The 20,307-nt window shown below is 45.0% G+C and overlaps 1 protein-coding gene across 31 annotated transcripts in view; it reads right to left on the bottom strand.

Moving 5' to 3' along the window:
• NRXN3 (neurexin 3) overlaps positions 1-20,307 on the bottom strand; it is a 1,503,251-nt gene that overhangs the window by 1,390,526 nt on the left and 92,418 nt on the right. For 23 of the 31 annotated variants that reach the window (XR_011533070.1, XR_011533071.1, XR_011533074.1 and 20 more), the window contains exons 3-4: positions 17,932-17,949; positions 787-816 (exon numbers count right to left, since the gene is read on the bottom strand). The exons of the other annotated variants lie outside the window; for them this stretch is intronic. Coding sequence is in view for 18 of the 23 variants with exons in the window: in XM_070594342.1 (XP_070450443.1) it covers positions 787-816; positions 17,932-17,949 (48 nt within the window). In the remaining 5 variants the exon portion in view is untranslated. The remainder of the gene's footprint in view (positions 1-786; positions 817-17,931; positions 17,950-20,307) is intronic. 31 annotated transcript variants of the gene reach the window in all.

Below are 20,307 nucleotides of genomic sequence, written 5' to 3'. Positions count from 1 at the left end.
GTCGAATCCTGATTTAGGCTGATAACGTGGAAAATTTTTATTTAGGAGAAAAAGGCTTCATTCACAGCCCACCCTGTGCTTAGCCGAGCTGAATTTCCTGCACAGTTCATTCCCTGCATATTTGAATATTTTAGGTTGCAGATGCCGAATTTACAGATCTTTATATGCAGTTTTCTTCAGGGTGTATAATGAGTTAGAATCCTGCCATGAGGATATTAGCATGTACTTTAGGTGGTTTTTGCTTTTATACAAAACTGGAAACAGTCAAACCCCCGAGGACTTCCTTTGACCATGAGGGGCTGAAAATCATTAAAATGGGCAGTGGGATGGAGGGGAAGACAAAAAGCAAACCTTTACTAAGAATGAAATTCAGAGAGAAGCCCAGCTCCCCTCCCCAAGCCCGGGGCCCCAGCGTGGGGCCTGGGGAGGAGCAGGAGGGAGTTAACCGCTCTGTTGCTCTGAAATTAGCTTCATTCACCCCCATTATCGCTGCCGTCATGCCTTGTTTCATGCTTCCCTCTCCAAGGCAGCCCGGCAGGGCCAGCGCCCAAGATGACAAATGGTGGTGCAGAATGGAGAAGCCAAGGGGATGGTGGGGGCGGGAAACCAGGATGCACGGGGAAAGGTGCCCCCCACCACAGGGTGGACCTGCTGCCCGTCTGGCCCACGGCAGGAGGGACAGGCAGCAAATGGCCTGCCAGTGATGATGACGCTCTGAGCGACCAGGCAGAGGCACGAAGGCAAGCAATTTGGGCAGCTGCAGCATCACGAGCACAAAGCACCTACCTTGTTCACTCATCATGAGGTGGGAGAGGCCTTGAGGAAGGAAAAGAGGGGAGAAGGGGAGGAGGAGGGGGAAGGGAAAGGGAAAAAGAAAGAAGACAAAGTTAAAATTCCATATGCCATGCAATTTTCTCTTAATTCTTGAGTGGAAGGAGGGGTGGAGGGTCATACATACATACTCAAGAGCATGCAACTAGCACTGACACGCCAGCCTTCCTGCCACAGGGCAGAAAGGCTGGCTCTCTGGTGCAAGGACAGTCTTGTTTGCTGAACTGCCATGGGCCTCATCATGAAAACTTTCCTTTTACCATTGTTCTATGCAAGAGGTAAGATTTGAGATAAATCTATTAAAGAGTAGGTCCCTTGCGAATGAGAATCAAGATGCTAGGTAAAGTAGTTTTCTTTCTTTTAAATTATTTTTAATAGTAATACATGGTCACTGTGGAAACTTTAGAAAACTCAGGAAAAAAAATCAGGTGTAATCCCAGAGATTACCATCCAACTTTTTTTTCTAGATACAGTATTCTTTTCTACAAAAGCTGAATGGTACTGAACACACCAAATGAGTTTCTGCTTGCAAGAGTTGCTTCGACAACCTGAAACGACATCCTGTATCACCCTCCTCTTAGCCCAGTGACCACCATACCCCTTCCCTCCATGGCTTCTCCACCACCATCTTTTCCCAGAAAGTCCCTCAGCCTTGATCAGCGAGGTCTAGCCCAGCACTGAATGGGTTAAAGAAGGTACACAATGTCCCAATAAATGAATACACAACCTCTGGCTATGTTCTTATGGAAGTCAAACAAGGCTATTAAGAGCTCATTACTTCAAGGGAATCATAAGCCCTGATAAATCTATTAAAAGATTTCCAATCAGTAACCAATGGCACCCATTATTTGCTCTTCCATTGCTTTTATTATTATTGGAGATAGTTGACAAAATCCAGATCACTCCAGAGAACCTTTACCTGGAGTGAAATTCAGGGATATAGGAGATTAATAAAGGAGAAAAATCTCCAAAGTATGGAAATTTCTAAATGCTTTTAGAGATTACTAGAGATTTGCAAAGTAATCAGAGGCAAAATATGGGTCAAGAAACTCTCTTTTAAAAGATCAATGATATATTAAATACATATATACATGTGCCATAAATGTCAAGGAGTCTATTCTTTAAATGAATTTCATTAAACTATAATCATATTTTAAATGCACATTTCTGGCATTCATTTCCCGAGGCCTCAGATTAATACTCATGGAGGAATGGAATCATGCCAAAGCAAGTCATTCTCATGATTTGTTTTGTTTAAAAAAAATTAATTTTTGGTCTTTTTTTGGAGAGGATAGTAGGTAGAAAGAACAAATGGCCCTAGATTTGGCTAAGAGAAACCTCTGCAGAAGTGTCTGTTCCTAAAATGCCTGATGTTTCTTGACCAAGCCATAGCCTTCAGCATCTAGAACAAGAGCACTAAGGGGGTGGGAGGGGGGTGTGGAGCAGGCAGGTGGGGTATGTGGAAAGTGGAACAGGAACAGAACAGGTGTGTGAATTCAGAAGGTGACTATTCACAGGAGGGTTATCAGCATTAATAAATGAGAATAAGGAAGATCCAAGGAAATACTTGAGTGAAATAGGGGGTTAAAAATGAAAGGACAATAACACTGTATTGTATACTTGAAACTTGCTAAGAGAGTAGATCTTAAATGTTCTCACCACAAAAAAGAAATGGTAATTATGTGACAGGTTGGAGGTGTTAGCTAATGTTATGGTGGTAATCATTTTGCAATACACAAATGTATGAAATCAACACGTTGACAATGTTATATGTCAATTATAGCTCAGTAAAGCTGGGAGAAAAAAATTTAAAATTTTTTTAAATTTAAAAATGAAAGGAGAAACATTTTACAGCTGTGATTAAAGATGTTTGGTAGCTAGGAGAAGGAGTGAGGAGAAAAGAAGTGAAATAATCTTTATTTGACCCAAATATATATTTCAAAAATTTACCAAATGAAGAGTAAGTGAGACACTTGCTAGTCAGAGGGTATTCAGAGCCCTGGAGAAGCCCTTTAAAGGTGTGCCCCATCTCCTTGCTACGTGTGTTTCTTCAAAGCAGTGTTTCCAAAATGTATTTCACTGACCACCTGGGGATGCTTATTAATAATGAAGATCCTGAGCCCCACCCCAGACCTGATGAACTAGAATCTTGGGGAGGAGTTGGCGGAAAGATCTGAATCTTAAACAAGTTGCCCAACTGATTCCATGCTCACTCGAACTTGAGAGCTACCCCTTCAGAGCGGCATATAAATCAAATTTTGGTAAATTAAATAGTATGATAAATGCACCAAGAGGAATTGGATGTTTAACGGAACCCTGCAGTGGATCCTTTTGTAAAAGGAAGAATCCTTTTAAAATGCAAATAACCCACCACCTGTGTTTTTAAAATTCAAATATGTACTTATCAGGTTTTATTAAGCTACATATGTAGTTGCAGTATTGCAACACGAATAAAATGTTCATATTCTTCAGTTTATAAAAATCTTAAATAGAAACATTAGGCCAAGAATGCGGATCTGGGATCCTGCTGTCAAAATTTCGGTTTTACAGGCAATGAAGCAAAGTGGACATGAATAAGTGTACCAGGAAAGTAACCATAACATGGTTTGAGTTTGTTTTGCTTTTTGAGCAGGGTGTTTTATCCCACTTTCCAGAGGTTTTACATCAGTATCATCTCCGGAACAAACCTATCCTTAAAGCTTGCAGAGTTAAGAACTGGAAACCAAGAATTCCAGAGTGTCCAGGGCTATTCTGAAATTCTATTCCTTCCCCCTCCCATCCCAAAACACTCCTACTTGCTGCTAAAAATGTCATGCCCCCTCCCAGAGTGAGTGGAAGAACCAACAATCAATCAAGCAAATGATTGAAGTACCTACGATATGCAAACACTGGAAAAGGTAGTGGAGATACAAACAAGTATGGTAGATGGCCACGGTATGGTAGAATCTGAGAAAGTGTGCATGTGTCTATATTCACACAAATGTGCATGTGATATATATACTGGCACCTGGCAGTGGAGGGGTTAAGATCAAGGACTTCAGAGCCCAATTTGACTCCTACTTTTGTTACTTTCTGGCTTGTAACCCAGTAAAGTTGCTAAGCATCTCTGTGTCTTGATTTACGTATCTGTAAAATTTAGATAATAATGCCAAATTCATAGGTTGTTTTGAGGATTACATAAATGAATATATGTAAAGCTGTGCCTGCACATGGTAAGGGCTATATAAGGGTTATTGTTGTTATTTTTATTATGTTACAAAAATATACTAATGTGTGAGGCCACACCTAGCACAGTGCCTAACACAGAGTAGGTGTTCAGTACGTGTTTGATGAGTGAATGAGCAATCAATGAGTGGGTAATTGCTAAGTGTCAAAGGATGAATTCAGACAATAAGGACAGTAGGACTGTGAGGAGGGGGCTGGGTGCACAGAAAAGGTTTCTGGAGAAAAGTGGGTTTTGAAATAGGCCTTGAAAGATGGTTTAGGATTTAGACAGATGTAGGACATTCCAAGTAACACCACCAGCTCCCCAGACCACAAAGTGCATTTGTAAGGCCTTTCCCGTTCAACTTTCCAGAAGCACCTAGGACACTGCCAGGCATGTGGTAGGTTTGTAATACCTGCTATATAAATAATACACATATAAATAGTTGGTACAAGGAAGAAGTGCAAGGTGATCTTAAGGCTCAGAGTATGGAACTACTGTATGAAGACATTGAGCTTCAAGGCTAAGGAAAATGGACTTGCTTGACCTTGCAGCTGATGGGAGACATTGAGGGTTCATGGGCAGGAGAATGACCCAGGGAAAATGATGCTGAGGAAGATTGCTTTGGCGATGGTGTGGACAGGATGGATTAGAGGGAAAAGAGATGGAGGCAGAAAGATCAGTCATAAGCAAAAGGCCTAAATAAGTATCATGGGAGAGGGAAGGAAAAGGGAAAAAGAGGATTCATCAGGCTTTGGGTGACGGATGAGATGCTTCAGGGAGGGAAGGGATGGGAGACTGAGTGAAGCATGGTCAGAAATAGGAAGGCGGGATGGGGTTGGGAGATGGATTTGGAGTGAGGGCAATAATGAGTTCTGTTTTAGGCATGATGAGTTGAATAAACAGAAGAACCACTCAAGCAAAAATGTCTAGGGTGCATTTAACAATGTAGGACTAAGGTCTGTGAGAAAGTTAGGGCAAATGTTAGGGTGTGTCCCCTCCTTTTCACAGAAGACAGGGTCTGTGCCTGTGTACATAAATGAATCTTCAAAGAAAAAGGGGCTGGAACACTAAGTTTTAACCTGGGAGAGATGGGGGATATTAAGATATCCTGGAGGTTCATTTTTTTTTTCTGCACATTCAACATTAAAATAAAATTCTACATTCAAAAAGGAAAAAGGAACTATATGGCTTTCCGATATAGATACAGAATATACTCCTCAAAAAATCTTAACTGAGAAGGATATAATTAGTAAGGAAGGAAAAGGAATCTATGTTGGGTGTGTGTTATGCGTGTGGTTGATAAGGAAGGGGGAAAAATGAAGATCGTCTTTCTTATCAACCTCAGAAGTGGAGGGGCAGCAGCAGCCCCCCAGGCCACACAGCCGGCCCTGGGACGAGCACATGGCTGGGTTTGGAGTTTGGCATTTATTCTGGGCCTGATGTTCATGGGAAGATGAAAGACAAGACATGGGCTGGAAAAGGGGGGCTCAAGGAAGCAAGGGAGACCACATCTTTCCAAAACAATCTCACCACGGGCTCTGGATTTGAATACATCCTCAACTAAGACTCAAAAGCCAGCTCCATAAATGTTAACCTACTTGTGGGTAGGGAACAGGAGGCGGACTTAGATGAGGCTTTGATAGGCATGATATTGGGAACTGCCAACACAGAATGCTTATGGAGCCACAATGCCTGTTTAAAAACAATTACAAAAAACCAGAAAGCAACTGAAAAGTCTACTATCTAGATGTCACACCTTGACAAAGTGCTATCCTAGCTGGATCCAGGGACACTTCCGGATCCCAAGAAGATATCTGCTATTTTTGACCCTTCCCCTCATTCTTTCTAGTGCTCCAGTCTGCCCTTTTTTACCCGTCTGTCTGTGACACACAGGTTCTTAGGGCACATACAAGAATAAGAGGAGAAAAAGATTGCCAGTAGGCAAGACATACAAAGTTGAAATTGCCTTAGAACAGACTGCAAATCATATGTAAATTACATGCAAAATATATGTATGGCCCTCTAAACTATGTTACGCCCTTCAGGAAAATCCCCATAGAGATAGCTGCTTTTGCAGCTCCAGTGAATGGAAACGGCTATGAAAGCAAAGTCATTTGTAAGCGGCTGTGGCCATCATGAAGCCTGTCACAAGAATGACTAATATAGAGAATAGAAGCCATTTACTGAAACGGGCAAGAGGAAGACGCAATGTTCAGGAACCAGGCCAGAAGTTGAAGGCCTCCATCATTTAAGCTAATACTGTCTCCCCCTCAAACCTATAATATCCCACCCATCTCAGATGGTTTTCAATGCATCTTTCCTTCCTTCCCTCTGGCTGGGTAATGGGGGAAAGTATTTCAGGGGAGGAAGGAAGTCATTCATGGAAAAAAAAAAAAAGATTCAGGAAAAAAACAAAGTAAGTTATCTCTGCCAAGACTTTTCTTTCATTCACTTCCAGAGTAACTTTTATCCCAGTGTAAAATCCACATATATCATCTCGTTTTCCATGCCGAAGTAGAGAAATTAAATGTCACTAATTGCTGCAAGTGCCAAGTGCCAACGTTGAATTCTTATGAAGCCAGGAGGACTTTTTTAAAAGAGTAATTATATAAAATCAGGAGGTAATGGAGACATTCACCTGATGTTTCTGGAGAAACTAGGGAAATAGTGAAAGTGATGGGGGTGGGGCCTGATGAAGAGAGAAGCCACAAGTGACTGCATTTGTAGGGTGACCAGGAATTTGGAAAAGAGAGAAGGGGAAAGAAGAAATACACATCTTAACATTTTAAGCACTTAGAGAGGAAATTCAGTTCACTGGGTAAAAAGACAGAATTATAACAGTAGCTAACATTGGTTGACTGTTTACCATAGACAAGGCCTGGCTGTGTGTCGTCTCATTCAATGCAACCCTATGGGAAAGGCACTGCTATAATTTCAGTTTCCCAGGTAAGGAAACCAAGGCCCAGAGCCAAAATCGAACTACTTAGTAAGGAGTGAAGTGAGGGTTCTAAGCCAGCAGATGGACTATCCAGGCTGGGATGGTAACCACGACACTAGCTACCCTGTCTAACTCGGTGCTGGAAGAGAAGGGAGAAGACATATCTTAGAGAATTCAGGGGCAGAAAATAGTGCCTAGACATTCATTCAACTTCATGTATGACCCTGGTCCAGCAGCATATAAGGAGAAGTGGGGGAGCTCTTTTAAATGGCCAACTTCTCCCTTCCCTCAATCCCCATCCCCAGATTCTACTAAAACATGAAGATTTTCCTATCCGAGGCCAATTCTTGGGATTATTAAGCCACTTCCCTCATTAAAATGCAAGTCTGAATGAAAGACACACTCAGGATACTCAGTCATTGATACTGTCCTGTGCATGAGATCATCAGGAAGCCAAGTAAGGATCTTTCTTCAACGACAGGGTGGCACAGGGACACGGGAGGAAAGGAAGGACAGAGACGTGCAGTCGCAGGTTGAGGAAGTCTGCCACTGTGGGCAGGAGGGAGCACACAGGGGATGGGGTGGGAGAGGGGAGCAGAATTCTTATAGGCAGAGGTGGGGTCTGAAGAAAACCTCCACCTGCTCCCACAATTGTGCCTCAGACCAGCCGTTCCCTGGGCAGTTCCCTGACCTTCACTACAGACTTTAGTTTCCTTTTTCTACCAGGGGTTCACCACCGGCTCACAGCAGAGCCCAGGGATGCTCAGCATTTTGATCAATGACTCGGCTGAGAACATCCATGGCATACTGTCTGGATGTTGTGATGAACTAAAGCTGAAAGGAATAGCTAACTTGTTAGATGTCGGAATCTGGGTCACCATGTTCCATCCTCCACCACAAAGCCTTTTGTAGGATGTAACTGTACTAGCCCACTCACTTTTGCCTCTAGACCAACTTTGCTCCTACAGCCTGGTGGCTGGATTGATCAGGAGGGATTTCTTCCAATGTGTCACCGTGAATCACCAACAGCTTCTGAATGGCATAACCACAGGGAAGAGAGAAGAATGTCTGCAGCACCTTCCCAGTTTGTTCCACCTCTGTAGAAGGAAAGGAGGGATGGGGTTTCCTCCTGCATGAATACTGTGGAAGGATGAGAGATTAAGGCAGTCATGCTTGTCACTATAAGGGTTAAAGGATCAGCAATTACGGCTTTCAGAGAAGACACTTCCTGAAGAAGAGGAAACCTTTGCTCTCCAACTGTCATGAACTACTCTAAAATAGCTCTTCATTCTTGAGTGACACAAAGCTGGAAGGGACAGCTGATGTGCTAGATGAAAGAACCGTACCTTACTAGATTGCAGTGTACTGGATTTAAAAAATCCATGACTCAATGGAACAAAATCAAAGAATGGCTCCAAGTCTAAGTCAACCCATTACACAGCGCAAGAAGGGGAGAGAAATGGCTTAGCAGCAGTGCACACAAAATAGTAAAGATTTTCAGTGACTTTAACTTAATACTATAGTTACTTAAAAAAAAAAAGTTAAGGTATTTGGTGCCACCATTAATAGATGTAGGGAGTCCAGAAAAAGAGGAGCAATGGGACCACTCCATAATGAACTGGTTGGGACACGTCTATAATACTGTATGTGGTGTGGGCATCCTTCTTTGGAAAGGATGCAAAAAAATGTCTTTTTTCAGAAAACAATGACCTGGATAAAAGAACTTAAAACCCTTGAATGAGAATGCCCAAGGAAACTAGAAATGTTTTAGCCTTTAGAAAAGAAAATCCTTCAAGACGAAAGCTCTGCCTTCAAACACTGGCAGTGTCATTAGATCTATTCTGTGTGTCTCCAAGGGCTGGAAGCAATACAGGTGGTGAAAGCTTGTAGTGACTCAGGATAAGGAAGAGCTTGTGGACATTCAGTGCTGTTAGAATGTCGCCTATCACTGTGGGGGTTCAAGTGACGTCTAAATAAACCCTTATAGACCAGATTCAAAAATTAGCTGCACAGAGAGGCTTGACAACCTTTTAGGTCCTTTCCATCTCTGAAATGCTGATTCTAACAACAAAGTTTTATGAGCACCTACAATATGGCATGCAGTGGGGATGCAGGCATGGGTAAGTCTGTGTTCTCAAAAAAGAAGACACTCCTTGTCCTTCAAGAGCCCATGGTGGGTGGCCGATGAGGGTCACGTGGTGGACAATACACAGCTGACCACAGGTTTCCCCTGCTATCTGAAAGTTCACTTTACGCCACTTCACTTTTATAAAAGACCTGCCTTGGTACCTGTTTTTCACTAACCAAAAGAAATTAGAAGATGATTTTCGCTTTTATGAAAAAACGTGAGAAACAAAAATAGCGTTCAGTGCCTGTTTTGCAGTAAGCTGTTACAGAGGCAGCCCACACCCCCAGCAGTGAAAGTGGCGCCACCAAGCTCCTTCCCCAGGAACTACACTCAGCATCAAGCTGCCATAGCTTTGAACTATGTCTGTGAGCATCTGTGCTTTATCTTGATTATTTTGGTAGATTATTCTTTGGGTCTGGGAATGCTCAAAATTTTTTCCCATATAAATTAATGGTAATTGCTTCTTCACTTTATGGCCATTTCGGCTTAGGAAACATTTTGTAGAAATGCTCTACTTTTGGATAGCAGTGGAAACCTGCGTAGTTTATGACGATGATGGCTCTACCAGCCCCATGATGTAAGGTGTCAGGGAGCCCAGACAAGGGGGGATCATTCATCCCAACCTCCCACCCTTCCTTAAAGTATGTAGGGTATAAAGTAGTGGTTAATGCTGTAGCTTTCAAGTCCCTTCACCTTTCAGATTGCTCTCCTTTAAAACAGTGGTTCTCAAACTTTGGCCACATCAGTATCACCTGGAGGACATGTCTTAATTTAATGAGCCTGGATCTCATTCATTAGCTCTCCAGGTGATTTTGATGCTTACCCGAGTTTGGGTTTGCAAACCACAGCTCTAAATGATCCAAAACCTGGATTTAAATCCAGTTTTACCTCCTACTAACTGTGGGATTTTGCGCAAGTTAAATTTCCTGCGCCTCTTTCCTGTAAAATAGCCCCCTCCCATTTCTAAAGTATCTCCTTGGAATCACTACGACAATCGTGAGCAACCACACATGGAAAGCACTCAGCACAGTTCATGGCACACAGGAAGGGCTCGAAAGCTTGCAGTCATTGCTGTCATTATTCAGGAGACTGGCGTATCTAGGCCCTCTCTCTGCCCTACCCCTATCTCTTGCCAACTCCTTTTCTCCAGTAAGCTGGCAGCACTAGCATACTGCCTGCCCAGGCATCCTGAGATGCCTCCCTCACCGTCAGCTCAGCTGCCCAACAAGGGGACCCACTGTCCTCAACTCTCGGCTGCCTTCCATCTCCTTACTCCTCATGAGGCCTAGCCCTGAAAACTGACTAGGTTAGCCCAGGTCCTTTCCAGACCTCCCCAGGCAGGTCTACGCACTGGGAGGGTCTCTGAATGCCATAAACAAGCTGCATGACGTTGTTGAGTTACCTGGACATTCTATGGCCTCAGTTTCCCCTCCTGTACAAGGAAGGAATTGGTGTAGGATACTTTCTCTTTGGTCTCACCAATGGCGTTTGGAGCAGCACACATCTTTGAATGCGACTCTCTCGCACATTACAGCACACTTAGCATTTGTTGCCCCTTCCTCCTAAATGCCACCAGTGCCCCCTCATCTCTGGAGCAATAAATATACACCCCACAGATTTGGTGGGCTCAGGGGTAGGGGGTGGTACTGTCCCACTGAGCCTGCAGGATCTCACTAATGATTTTCCCAACCTAATTCTGACCTTGCCCTCCAGAACTGAGAAACAAACTGGGGCCATAACCGCATCCCAGTCAGTCTGCCTCACCAAGACAGTAAAGCAGGCAATTTTAAAAGGCTCTAGAAAAAGGCACCAAGGCTCAGTGATCTGCTTCCTTGAGTTAGCCAAAGCTAGAGGCAGGCTGGGAAGTAGCTTCTAACTCACACGTACTCATGAAGAACAGCTATGGGAGCCAAGGGGGTCTTCCAGGCCCCAAACAAGCAATTGGCTGGAAGCTGAGCACTGTTAGCCCAGCTGAGGGCCCCGTTCCAGTCCACTGACACACAGCAGTGGTGGATTTCCCTGGAACCTGCATCCTGCCCTGAGCTGAGCCCAAGATGGGCACCCAATAAAGACTGGTTCCATTACCTTCTGTCTCAGGGTGAACCACAATACCAAGCAGACTTTCCTTCAGAGGGGTTTGGGGTAAAACTAAGAGCTGAGTCCTAAGCACTATTTATTCATTCAGCAAGTATTTATTCTGTGCCTACAACCTATTGGCAGTGTTCTATGCCCAGAGGATGCGGTAGTGAATGGGAGTGTACCTTTGTGGGATGCACATTCTGGTGGGACTCCCCCTGAGCCATCTCCGGGGCCAGACATACCAGGGTTTGCATCCTGCTCCACCACTTTTTATTGAGTTATCATCTCTGAGCCTCAGTTTGATCACGGGTGAAATGGGTCTAATAACAGAATCTACCTCCTGGGATGTCAAAAGAATTAAATGATGCATGTAATAACTTAGTATTTCAGTGCTTGGCTCAAAATACAAACTCAATAAATGTCAGGTGTTTTTCCTAATAAATAAGGGAGAAAAGCAAGTGGGACTATTGCCCAAAAGAATATGAAGGAAAAGACAAAATATGTTATAGGCACTGCTGGAGCTAAGGGCTGTCCGTCTTTGGTAACGGAGGAGAAGGCATTTTCCTGATTGCTAGCCCACTAGGTATGTGAGTCAGATGGCCTAATCACAGAGCCTCAGAATGGAAGAAGCCTGAGATCATCCCATTCAAACCCTTCACATTAAAGAAAAGAAGCCTGAGGCTCAGAGAGGTTATATGACTTACCCAAGGCCACACAGCTCTTGGGGAAAGTGGCAGAGCCAGAAGGAGGCAGAACAACAGAGCAGAAACCCCAGATCTACATTTAAGTCCTGATACCTACTGTACCTGCTTCTGACCTTGGAGAAGGATAAAATGTCTTGGGGCCCTGGGTTCTTTGTCCATGAAGTGGTAGGCACCTGGCACACAAAAGGTCTTCTTTAAATATCAGTCCCTTTACCCCTTTTTACTGGGATTCCTCAGCCTTGCATGAGAGCAGTCGCGTCCAGGAACCAGGTGTGAGGGACCTCTTCATCGAAAGCATAAAGATCAGGACCAACGGGAGAGAATGTGTGACAGGGAGGGACTAGCAGCTGTGTTTAGAGGGGCCCTACTGCACAGCACTGGGAGCGTGCCTCTGAAGAGTTAGGGAGAGCGAGACATAGGCCAAAGAGCGTTTCATTTGTTTCTAAACCTCTCTGAATCTGTGTCTTCATCTGTAAAATGGAAACGCATGTGGAAAGGATCAAATGAGACAACTTATAATAATAGCTAATTTATACATTGCTTATCCTGTGCCAGGCGCTGTGCTAAACACTTGACGTGCACAAGCTCATTAATCTTCACAGCAGCCCCAGGAGGTAGGTACTTATTGTCCCCACTTTACAGATGAGGAAAGTAGAACCCACGAAGGGAAAGGAACTTGAACAGGTCATCCTGCTGGGATAGAGCCAGGGCTCCGAGTCTGTGCTCTAACCCGGGGGTGGCATACTTTTCCTGTAAAGGGCCAGAGGGGAAATCCTTGGGGCTTTGCAGGCTCTGGAGTCTCTGTCACAGCTATTCTCCTCCGCCTTTGCAAAGCAGCCAAGGAAAATACAGAAACTCACGCGTGTGCCTGTGCTCCAGTAACACTGTATTTATGAATGCTGAAATCCAAATTTCACAAAATTTTTGCATCACAAATTATTCTTCTTTTGACTGCTTTCAACTATTTAAAAAAGGAAAAACCATTCTTAGCTCGCAGGCCGTACAAAACCAGTTTGTAGAGCCCGGCTGTGTCTTAAGCTGCCTTGCCTCTCGGTACGTGAACTTTTATATGGAAAGTGCCTGAACAGTGACCGGCATGGACTGTGAATGTTCATTTCCTTTCCCTTCCCTAATCTCGTTCTCTCTCTTAACTCCTAGCAACCCAAAAAGCTGCTATTTCGCTCTGTGCCCAGCAGAAGAGACAAGGAATAGGGCTTCAGCAAGGTACACTGCGCCTTCCTCAGTAGACACAGCCCTGTTGGCCCCTAAGGGCAGAAGAGACCAGGAATTTTAGATCAGTGTGTCTCAAACATCAATGTACATATACCTGGGGGTCTTGATGAAATGCAGGTTCTGACTCAGCAGGTCCAGGTTTAGGCCTGCAATTCTGCTTTTCCAACAAGCTGCTGGGTAAGGCCGATCCTGTGGTTCTGTGGGTCACCTCGTCGAGCAGCAAGCTTCTAGGGCCAACCCTCTGTGTCCACAAAGTCAAGTCAGACACATCAGGCGCTGCCTCCTGACTTCGGGTTCAGAACAGGGTCCCTCAGGCTGGACTGAGCAACTGCCTGGAGACAGGGCAGGGCTCAGGACAAATAAGCAGGTCCCTTCCCCAAGGACAGCCCTGAGATGACTTACACTGAAGGGGGAGACCCCGAGGGGCAGAGATCAAGAGCCAGCGAGGGAGGCTCGAGAAACGGCCGTCAGTTGCTTCCAGCAGCGGCAGACCAGGCCTCCTCGGGGCCCTGGCAGACAGGAGCCCCTCCTCCCCCGTCTGCCAGGGCTCTGACGGACCAAAGCAAGAGGCCTATTTCCTCATCGGGCCTCTGAATATCTAGGGCACTTCCACAAGGTCGCAGTTATTCATTTAAATTCCAGCTCTAATCAGCGGGCAGAGCTTGAGAAATTAGCCCTTCTGAGGAGAGAGGCTGTCACAAACAGCCCCTCCTGGCTGGAGGAGGAAGCCGGGGGAAGGGGAGAAAGGGGGTCTCACAGCCACAGGCCCCGGCACTGTTTCCTGCCTCCTAGATCCTTCCTCGATCCTGCCCTCTTCCTCACCTCCAAAAAGCTTCCTTTCCCATGACAGAGGGTTCTGGAACACACAGGAAGGTGGGCAGAGGGTTGAGAGCATGGCATGGTATGGCGGGGTGGGGATGGCCCACTCCTGCCCCACAAGGAGCCCAGGGAGACCAATGACAAATCCCAATGGGCCAGAAGCATGGGATAAGCACCTGATAGGGGTCCTTTCCAGGCCACAAGTGAATGACATGGCCTTGGAGATGTCCCTCCCCTCCCTGGGCCTCAGTTTCCTCCTCTGTAAGGTAAGGGAGTTGCCTTCCTTGGACAGCATACCCTTTGAGTTCCAACATGTCTCGGAACCCTTCAGGCTCACAATGCCCCTAGTGCTGGTGGTCACACTCTCTGCTCAGTAAATATGTTTGAGGTCCTACTATGTGCCATGAACCACATGAAGAGTTGGGAATGCCGACACAGATAAGACGCACCCCTGGTCCACAGCTCTGCCTTGGAAACGCCAGGGTTTAGAAGAGAAAGATCACAGCTTTGGAGGCAGACAGATCTGAGGTCCTGGTCTTGTACTAGCAGCTGGCCACTGTGGGCAGTCACTGAACCTCTCAGAGGATGGGAACACCTGCCTGGAGGGGTTGATGCAAAGAGTCAAACCAGAGCTGAGCATCCCTCCCCGCCTCGGGTCAGCACACCACAAATGCCGGTTGCTACTTTGTTATTCTGAACCTCCTTCGCAAAGACTAGGAGGAGGGGCTATGGATTTTCCCACACACAGTCCAGTGAAATACACCCTCCCTTTTCTTCTGGGTGTCCAGGACACTCTCCGAGTCCCCTGCCCATCTCCCTGGCCTTGGGAAAGGTGTTGCCTGCCAGTCCCCAGCTCCGACTGCATTTTTCAGTAGGGTTACTTCTAACCAATCTCTTCAACATGTAAAATTAATCAATTAATCAATCGTCCCTTTATAGTCTTCCAGCAGCCCCTGAGTAAATAGTTACATTAGCTCATAAAATCCCCAATTTGTCTTCCTGAGGGGAAGGAAAAAAAATACCAGAGAACCACTAAAGGCTACTTGCTTCGGAGCCACAGCGCTGCTGGCTCCAGATTGCCTGGCCAGGGGCTCAGAGAGGCGGGAGGCCACCGCTGAGCTCAGCCAGGGCCGGCAGCTCAGGCTGCCTCCTGCCACGTCACAGCCACGAGGGGAGGTTCTGAACAGGTGATTTGCTTCAGGCTCAGAAACCACAAAAAAGCAAGGGGTTGGTGGAGTGACAGGATTGGCAATCAGTTCTTGACACCTCAAGGGCAGAACAAAGAGCCCAAGATGTAGAATTAGGCTGGAATCCCCTCTTGGCCCAGCCACTCCATGGCTGGGTGACCTCCACGCATGACTTTACCTCCTGGCCTCAACTTCCTCAGCAGAAAAAGGGGGCTCAGGTGAAACACCTCAGAGGGTTATTAAGAGAAAAATGAGATAATGGCCGTGAAACTGGAATGGTGGTGTGTGTTGCTGTCATCTAGGGAAAGGTCACCCACTGACCTCCACGCCTTTGAAGAGACGGAGCGGAGCCTATGGGTCCATTGCATTTCACCCCACTGTACAGTTTCACCCGGGACCAATATGGCGCCTTTTGAGAATTAGAAAAAGGTGCCCCCTGGTCAGAGGCAGCTCCACGGATGCAGGCTTGGCAAGAGGAACACAGGCTGGATTTCAGCCCCAACTCATTCGCTGAGCTGGGAGCCACTATGCAGGGCGAATGTGCCAAGTCTAAGTGGGGACCTGGGTCACATCTCTGCCCAGAACCAGAAAAGGAGGGATTAAGCCAAGGGGCCCTTTTACAAACAAAACTTGAGGTGTTGGCATTACTCCCTCACCTCCTTGAGATATCCCGGAAAACATCATCTTCATAGAGAGGCCTTCCCTGATCACGTGCTATAAAATAGCGTTTTATATATAATATGTGTATATGTGCATATAGTTTTTTAGCTCATTGTCTGCCCCTATCTAGAATAAAAGATCTGTGAGGACAGAAATTGTCTTCTGTTTTGCTCACTGTTTATCCCTAGAACCTAGAAGAGTGCCTGGTACATAGTAGGTTCTCAATAAGTATTTGTTGAGTGAGTGAGTGAACTAAAATATTAAATAGAAAGAATGAATTTAGTGGCATCTTCCTAGAAAATGCTGTCCCTGTGCTGTGGTTCAAACACCAATTATTTTCAAAGGTGGTGGGGGGCTGCCATGGGCAGAAGAAAACAGAGATAGGGAAACCCTGAGTATTAGCTAGGGATAACTATTATTCTCTGACACCATGTAACATCCCATATAGATTAGTGATCAGAAACCATATTAAGTCTGGTTGGTTATTTTAGATATTCCAAAACAATAAAGGATAAATTCATTTTTGGAAAGAAGCCTGGTAATAATGAAAATGTTACATTACCTCTAAGCAAACATAAATAGTCCCATTAGGAAATACTTACAAGAACTGCAATCACTGAGAATTTTCAGTGATGGGACCCAGCATGTTCCAAGGGAGCACGCAGGGGCTTTGGAGTCCGAAAGTTCTTAGTTCAAATCCCAGTGCTACCCCGACGAGCCCTACGACCTTGGGCAAACTGCCTAACAGGTTGGGCCCTAAATTTCTCTCACATTAAAATGGATATAATAATACCTACCTCGTATTGATGCTCTAAGAATTCAATGTTAAAAGGACTAAATAAGAAAATGTATGTCATTGAGCCTGGCCCCGTGGCCAGGTGGCTAAAGTCCCATGCATTCTGCTTTGGCAGCCTAGGTCTGCCGGTTCGGATCCCAGGTGCGGACCTGCTCCACTCACCAGCCATGCTGTGGCAGCATCCCACATACAAAAAAATAGAGGAAGGGGCCTTCCCAGTGGCATGGCAGTTAAGTTCATGTGCTCTGCTTCAGTGGCCCAGGGTTTGCCCTTCAGATCCCAGGCAAGGACCTAGCACTGCTTATCCAGCATGCTATGGCAGGCATACCACATATAAGGTAGAGGAAGCTTGGGATGGATGTTAGCTCAGGGCCAATCTTCCTCAGCAAAAAGAGGAGGACTGGCAGGGATGCTAGCTCAGGGCTAATCTTCCTCAGCAAAAAAAAAAAGAGAGAGAGAGAAAAGAAACACCTAAGAGCAATAATACACCCTTCTCATGTGGTAGGGTTAATTGTTCTTCTTAACTTAAAGTTCTGGCCAGTTTAGAATGGTCTCCAAAACACTCTAAATCACTGAACTTTTTATCTATAAATGGTTGTATCCACTCCTATGAGTCTATGTGCGGGTGTGTGTGTGTACACATATATGTGACTATACACACATACAATGCTTACAATTAGGATTCTGGATGAGTATGCATTTTTAAAAGAGAAATGTATAATTATCATAACGACTGTTCTTCCCTTTGTTCATTGACAAAAACCATTCCTCTTTTTTTCTTTTTTCCTTTCTTTCCTTTTTTTCCACAGTGAGCATGTATTAGTTACATAACCAGAAAAAAAAATAATATTGCTAATTTCATTGGAAAAGGCCATTTCCTAGAATAAAAAGAAAGAAACCTTCTTTCACTCGCATCATATTTTCCATGCTAAGTATGTCATATCTTCAACTTTCAACCACATGAAGATATAGAAGATAAGTCAAATTAAGATAAGGCAAAAATGTTCATTAAATTGGAGAATACATGTCTTAAGAACATCTTTTAAAAACATTTTTTAAATGCTCATTTTCCACTTCTTTGATTCACCCAGAAATATTAATCAGAAGGAAGTGATTATACAAGCATGGGAACCACATTCCTTTGGTTTCAAAATGGTTCTTCAAAACCAACACAAATTCATCAATTCAAGGCATTTCTTCTTCTAACTCTGAAATCAACAAAAATGCAATGTACTTAGATTTCTGTTCTGTTTAGAGTCCCTATAAAAAGGTCTCCCTCAGAGTCAAATCATGCACAATTGGGCAGAGGGGAAATTTCCACGGCAGCTGTGCAAACACAAAGACTCACCTGGACCTTGACTGACATCTGTGGCAGCATTTTCAAAGGGAGGGGAAGGGAGAGGAGAGAAAGAGGGAGAAAAATGAAGAAGAGCGTTAGCAGCACACACACACAATGCAATGTGCCCTTGCATGACTATCAAGGTCATGCAAGACCCCAATGGTGCTCAGCTTCTGAGCACTCAGTTCCACCTTCACCCAAAAACCACCCATGCAAGCCGAGGGGCCAAGCTCCCTTTTCACTGTGCATGTAGCAAGAGAGGCGAGTTTCATATCTGTCCGGAAAGACATCATCCTGGAATCAGATAGGGCTCCAAAGAACCACACAGACTGGAATTCTGCAAGAATATTGGTTAAAATATTCTGGTTGATTTCTGCATACCAACACCCAAGCAAATCCTCCTCTCCTCCAGATAGAGAACACTGGACATGAAGGCAAGCAGAGTTTCCCAGCAGAGGGAATATAATAGATAATATAGAGACCGCTCCCTTGAGGAACAAAGAAAAAGAGGCGTAAGAATTAAGAGCAAGTTGCAGCATTATTCACCACGTAGGACTGAAGGACTGAAGGACAGAAGGTCACAAAACATTTATAACACCCTCCCTCCCCAGGATTCCCAGTGACCTTTCTTCATCACAGACCACAGCGTGTGTGCATGAGATTGTGTGTGAGTAGACCATTTGCCATACAAATTGAGATTGTCTCTCCCTTTAATTTTTCTCCTTGCTCTTCACCCCATCATTAATGACAGGAATTGCCATTTGAAATCACTTTTGACAATTACAAATAAACATGCAGCCCTGGGACGGCTGGCATTTGAATTAAGCCAATGAACTTTCAAAAAATGAAGTACAGTTCACTTCTATCAACTTCATGAGCACAATCTCCTCCTACCCTCAAATGTAAACTAGAATCATGCCGGAGAAGCCTAACCAGGAGCAGCCCAAAGCCTTGTTAAAACTCCTAGACTTGACCTGATATGATACAGCTGAGGAGAAGGAACGGGGGTGCCGCTTCAGGAACCCACTGGCCATCCGAGCAATCCTGGGGGACTCCCTTAGAATCAGTGAATGGTGGGTCTGGGATATCCATAGACATTATCTAGTTTAATACTTTTTTGTTAAGATAGAAGATGAAAGAGGTTGAGAGACTTGTCCACACTCACACAGCTAGTTCAGAGACAGAGCCTAAGACCCTACATCTCTTGAATCCCACCCACTTCAACATTCATTCAACTGAAACTCGGGCCCCTCAAGGGCATATGAGACCCAAATTCTATTTTCGGGCTAATGTGAGCACCTGAAGCCATGCGGGAGCGGGGTGAGAGCCTCTCAGCTACCCCAAGAGGGGTCATGGGTTATCCTCTGTGCCTCCAATTTGCTACAATCAGATTTGTAAAGCTCCAGCCATTCCTCAGGGCTCTTGCCCCAAGAAAACCCAGGTGCTGACTGAACAGAGCTGTGTCCCAGCGGCGGGGAGGGGCATACCTGTGACAACAGCTGAGAATTTCTCCAGCCCACGCCCTGTATTCCCTAGAAGCTGTATCTGCCCAAAGAGACTTCTAGAGAGCTCTGAATCATTCCTCAGCCACAGCCCATTTCAGGTTTTCTGGTGAGCTGTTAGATTTAGGGTGGAGTAGCAGCAGGCAGGGAGAAAAGAGGCAAAATAGAAGAGGTGGGAAGGGAAAATATGGTGCATAAATAACTAGGCAGGGCCATTAACCGTGACTGATGGATTGCCTAGAATGGTGGTCGTTAAAATACCCCTTCATTAAACAGGATATGAAACCATTTACACACACTGGAGTTCAGTGGAGAGAGCGTCAACACCACTGTCACAGAAACATGCTCTTTGAGGGCACCAAGGCCCAAGGGAGACAGGATACCTTGGAACCCCAAAGTTCTTTCCATACTAAATTGCCTATTTGGGCTTTGTGGTTACAATCCTAAATTTTGGAGACAGACAGGTCTGAATTCAAATCCCAGCCTGCTTAATGGCCTTAGGTTAAACACCGAACTTCTCTCTAAGAGTCGTTCTCCTCAGCTATAAAATGGGAAGATAACAGAGCCTCCCTCATGGCAGTTATGAAAATCAAATGAAATTAAATACTTGTAAAGCACTTAACTCAGTACAAGGCAAACACTGCACAAACGTTGGCTGAGCTGATTGTTATCATTTTGAATTACCACAGACAGAATTACCAAAGAATGTCGACCAGATGGCTCCCTGGAAATGCCAGGAGACCATAGGAATTAAGCAGTGGAGTTTTTGGTGTTGGGTTCAACTCTTCTATTTGTGAATGAACACGTCTGCTCCAGCCCTCCCCTCCCCCTGGGTCATCTTTCCTCCTTCCCTACTCCTCAGTGGAAAGTGGGGCAAGAGGGA

The sequence above is a fragment of the Equus przewalskii genome, chromosome 25 (genome assembly GCF_037783145.1).
Source record: "Equus przewalskii isolate Varuska chromosome 25, EquPr2, whole genome shotgun sequence".
Classification (NCBI taxonomy): Eukaryota; Metazoa; Chordata; class Mammalia; order Perissodactyla; family Equidae; genus Equus; species Equus przewalskii.
The sequence above is the reverse complement of the archived record's forward strand: the minus strand, read 5'-3'. Positions and strand labels throughout refer to the sequence as shown.